At 42.4% G+C, this 5000-nt stretch overlaps 1 protein-coding gene across 1 annotated transcript in view; it reads right to left on the reverse strand.

Annotated features, from left to right (window-relative positions):
- rbl2 (retinoblastoma-like 2 (p130)) overlaps positions 1 to 5000 on the reverse strand; it is a 15775-nt gene that overhangs the window by 5627 nt on the left and 5148 nt on the right. The window contains 9 exon segments of the mRNA XM_051380808.1: positions 264 to 401; positions 501 to 604; positions 691 to 803; positions 1058 to 1221; positions 1305 to 1476; positions 1564 to 1628; positions 2044 to 2204; positions 3059 to 3187; positions 3435 to 3499. Of these exon segments, the coding sequence (XP_051236768.1) occupies positions 264 to 401; positions 501 to 604; positions 691 to 803; positions 1058 to 1221; positions 1305 to 1476; positions 1564 to 1628; positions 2044 to 2204; positions 3059 to 3187; positions 3435 to 3499 (1111 nt within the window).

The raw sequence follows: 5000 nt of genomic DNA on the forward strand, positions 1-5000 counted from the left end.
CACAGACACACAGACAGACAGACACAGACACACACACATTGATCAACATCACTGTAAGTTAATACATAAAACAGACACACATTCTGATTCAGACTGTATTGATACCTTGTAGAAGTGATAGGCTGTATTGATACCTTGTAGAAGTGATAGGCTGTATTGATACCTTGTAGAAGTGATAGACTGTATTGATACCTTGTAGAAGTGATAGGCTGTATTGATAGGCTGTATTGATACCTTGTAGAAGTGATAGACTGTATTGATACCTTGTAGAAGTGATAGGCGGGGAGCTGGAAGATGCCGATCAGGTTGGGGAAGTCTCCTGGAGGTCTGTAGGAGAAGATGACGATCTCCAGACAGCAGGCCAGCAGGGAGCGATGGAAGACGTCCTGCTCCAGAATACACTGAAACACAGATACAGTGTCAGCAAGAGGACTACAGACCTTCAGTCTCTGTTAAAGTCTGTCCAGAGGAAACAGTCACACATAGAAGAAAATACTCACCGACAGGTCAGCGTCTCCCAGGATCATCTTTTCTCTCTCAATGATGGACTCCAGGATCCTGTAGTAGAGCGCCTCCGCCAGGTGGAAGTATTTCACTGCCATATCTGATAAATAAGGTTTATTTAGGCAGTGAGAGAGAGAAGCTATCTATCACATGAAGGTTTCTGTTCATGGGTTTGTGTGTGCGTACCTCTCCCCATCCCCCTGTTCTCTGCCCCGCTGCCCTCGAAATGTTGAGAGAAAAGCTCAAACATGTCCTTCAGGCGCTTGCTGATGACATCACTGGGGTCTCTGGCACAGTTCCTGCAGGGATACAGTTTGTGTCGTTACACTGCAGAAGACTGAGCACTGACATTACCACACTGTAAAATATACTCCATTAGAAAGTTTCAGCAGTAAAGGTACAGAACTATTTACTTTTGTTATTGATATATACGGACAATGATGTAATGGACGTCATGTCGTCCATGTTTTGTGTAACTTATGTTCGTGTGTTTTTGGAATTCAAGGACTGTACGACACACGTCTTTCCCCCATGACTGGATCCAGAGACGTACCTGAGAGTTTCTGTTAGCTTAGCGCTCGGCCCCTGTTTGGTTCCTGACAGCAGGGTGTGGAGTCGTCCGACACTCTTCATGGCGGATGAGACCGGGGACGCCAAACGGTTCTCCTGAACGTACTTCCTGCCTGTCAGAGGCGTGGAGACCTTCAGAGCTGAGGCCTGGCGACAGGAGAGGTTGGTTATTTGATATTTTTGGATCAGCAGTGAGTGAACGGGCTGTAGCGTAGTGTTTATCGTCTCACAGTGAGGCTGGTGTGGAGCCTGTAGGTGGCGCTGTCCTGGTTCTCCACACCTTCACACAGGCAGGGCCCCGGGGTACCGATGTCCTCGCTCGCTCCCTCCCCGGTGAAGATCCTCTCGTCCAGACTGCCGGTGGCCAGAATGTGTTCCTCATACACCCGACTGAGAGATAAACTGGACACAGAACAGGAAGCAGAGCGGGAATAAGCTGCTGATCTCATGGTGTTTCATTATAAACACGGTCTGTAGGACGACACTCACAAACTGTCTCCAAAGTTCATGGGATCCAGAAAGCCGGTCAGACCGTCCTCTTTTCCTCTGAGGATCTGTGGGAGAGAGAGAGAGAGGACGTTTACTACGTCAGTTCGACTGTTGATGTATTTACAGTGTAAGCTCTGTTAGCTTTGGTGGCCCCCCTCCTCTGATTACAGGAAGTTAACTCTGGTTTATAGAAACGTCCCCGACTGTCCACTCTGTGTCAGCGCTTGACTCTCAGGGTTCAGGATGATTTACAGCAGCAGATAAAATACAGATTTCCCTAAATGTGCTAATAATTACCAGAACATTACCAGCAGCACTGGTGACTTTACAATCATATAATTCAGTTAACAGGTCTATGGTTTTAGGGTGGAGGACCTCTTTAATGTCGGTGTAACCAGTGTGTGAACGATTAAAACGACCACAGTACAAATGGACTGATGTATGAGTCTTAGAGAGAACCAGATACTGAAGCAGTCTCACCCTCTTGTGGAAGAGTTTCTTGATAAAAGGTTTCCAGAAGTGTTCTTTGACTCCTTTGGCCTCCAGAACCAGTCCGTCGTGCAGCTCACACAGCTGCTCTATGAAGCAGTACGGACCCGGGGCCGGTCTGTAGTCTTTACTGCTGAAGTCCTCTGGTAGACCTGGAGGACAGCAGACAGAAATATCATTATAACATAAAGCTCAATCACATCAACCAGGACTGAAATCTGAACGACTGATCCTTTAACTTCTGACTGTCTCTGACTGAATGACCCCATTTTGTCTGTCTGTGTTTTTATCTTTAATAACTCATGTTTATTTATTCAACCTTTAACTTTAACTGTACTTTCTCCTGTTGAGGCCTGTAAAGTGCCCCCCCAGGAGGTTTCATGTGGTCTTCAATCCCCTGCCTGTATATTGGTGGTTGTGTTTGAGAAGTTAGTTTCCTGTGTGAATGCAGTTTGACGTGGTGTCATTTTTCATGTTCAGGCTGGCAGAGCAGTTTCCTGGGGGGGGGCAGAGGAAACACCAGGTGTCAACAGGAAGAGGGGGGGCAGTGCTGCAGGGTTTTCTGGGAGACTGCTGGTTGGAATTAGTTGAGCAGCAAGAGCGTAGCTTTAGATTTATTTTCTGTGTTTGATTTAGTGATTAACAGACTTCCTGTGATCCACAACACTTTATTATTCTTCATGTTCTTTAAACGTCTGTGTGGATCCAAATATAATAACTGATGTTTCTGTTCTTAACATTAGCATCATCTTTTAATCTTGAACTTTAATTAATATAAAAGCTGCTTTATAATGTGATTGATTAATGTCATCCTAATCCATACTCTGGATATTTCTATTCAACTCCAGCTGTAACATTTACACTTTATCTCATAAGTTTAGATTTTTTTAAACTTTCACTCTGCAACCTTATGTTGTATAATGAGTCTATCTGAACATTTGGATCCATATATCTGTATATATTAATCACATGTGGGCCGTTCTGTTCCTCAACCTTGCAGTGGTACCTCTGAAGTTGGGGTTGAGCAGGTCTTTCCTGGCGTTGCACAGCAGAGCGTTGGTGAAGACGAGGTCGAGAGCACACAGCAGCAGATGATACGAGTTCACCAGGTCGTCGCTGATCATCGGGAAGTTCCCTGAACGAGAGAGAGAGAAACACGTCAGAGCACGACGGCATGAGTACTGCCAAATCCACCAGGCAGGTTTCAACTAGACTCAGATATCAGATTCACAGTGTGGGGATACACTCTCCTCCTCAGTACTGCTTCCTTTGAGCAAGGCACCACAGAGCTGCTCATCTTTTTATACATTGTTACAGTGAAGATATCAGTGATAGCCGGTGTCGACAAACTGAATGTCTCCTTTAAAGACAGGACCTCTGACCTTTAGCATGGACGAACAAAACCCAGCAGAAGTTGAAGACCTCGCTCACAGTGCAGGGATGGCGTCTGGAGACAAAAACAAATATATTGTTTACACATCGTTTATGTATTATAGTAATATAAACTCTAAACAACCGACACAGAGTCCAAAGTCAAAGCTAACAACACTTGTGGAACGTATTGTCTGATATTGTAGCTAGCTTCCCCCGGGGCTGATCTGGCTGGCTAACATTATCGGTAGCGTAATAATATCTGAGTGTATATGTTATTTGGCTAACGTTAGCTTCCCCAGCTAACATGATCATGATACTAACTTATGTATTCTGACAAACGGTGTTGATTATAGTCAACAACTAGAAAATTCCTGACGAGATTTTGAGGTTGCCTGGCTCTGGCCCATACATTACTGACACTGCCGAGTAGTTTACAGTATATGACCTCTACCATTGCTCAGGTATGTGACAGATGAGTGTGTTCTTCTCCCACTGAAATAGTGAGGCCGGTAACGAGTTAATGTTAATGTATTCTGCCCTAAAAAAGCATAACCACAGTAACTACACTAACAGTGAAACTGAGAAAAATGGCTTTAAGTTTTTTGACTGGCTGACTAGAATGGTGGTTATATGCATTATTATTATGTGTATTACCATAAACAGATATGTAGGTAGTGAAAATCACGACTGCAGTTACAACAGTCTGAGTGTCTTCTTCCTCACAAAATAAATCTAACTTGATGTTTTATTACATTACTAAATCTGTATTACTTGTGTCATGTGTAACAAGTTGAAATAGATGGCTAATTAAGAATTTCAGTGTCTTTTGTGACGTTTAATTAGCACAGGAATGACCAAAAAACGACCGAAATAAAAACCGAAAAGACCGTGAGCGTCGTCATCTTGTTGACTATAGGACTGCTGAGTTTCAGTGGCTAAAGTTAAAAAATGTGACCTCGGGAGATTGAGGAAGGAGAGGTTCAACAAGCTCCTTTAAAGAAAAAGATTAGATGGGGCAGTGAGAGGGTGGTGCTGGCGCATCAGCGCGTTTCCCGCCAAAACTATTTGTCTGACAGGTTCAGCAGTGGTATCACGGCGACCCCAACGGATTTACCTACGTTTCTATCTATAAATTATTTCTGTACAGTGACATTTGTGGCCTTGAGAGCAGTTTACAAATTTATTTTTTGACAAATTTTTTTTTTATACTGTTGGTAATACTGTAACTATGATTGACTCAATCACAATCACAATCAATCAATCTCAGTCAATTAGTAATTAATTACAATCAATTAAAACAGTAGTAAAGTAACTACAGTTAAAACAAGTAGTCTGTTGTCAATATAACAGTAATAACAACATATTATATATAATATATATAATATTAAAATATATTAAAATTAAAATAGATAAAACTGTAAGTGTGTGTGTGTATTAAAAAACAACAACAACAAAAACAACTACAACTAAAACAATAAATTATTTTATATACTTTATCTCTCTCTACACTCTAGCTGTGAATGTCTACCAATACACACCCATTCATTTTTTTGGCCTGGTTTTTGGCGATTTAT

This window comes from Dicentrarchus labrax, unplaced genomic scaffold, assembly GCF_905237075.1.
Source record: "Dicentrarchus labrax unplaced genomic scaffold, dlabrax2021, whole genome shotgun sequence".
NCBI classification, from domain to species: Eukaryota; Metazoa; Chordata; class Actinopteri; family Moronidae; genus Dicentrarchus; species Dicentrarchus labrax.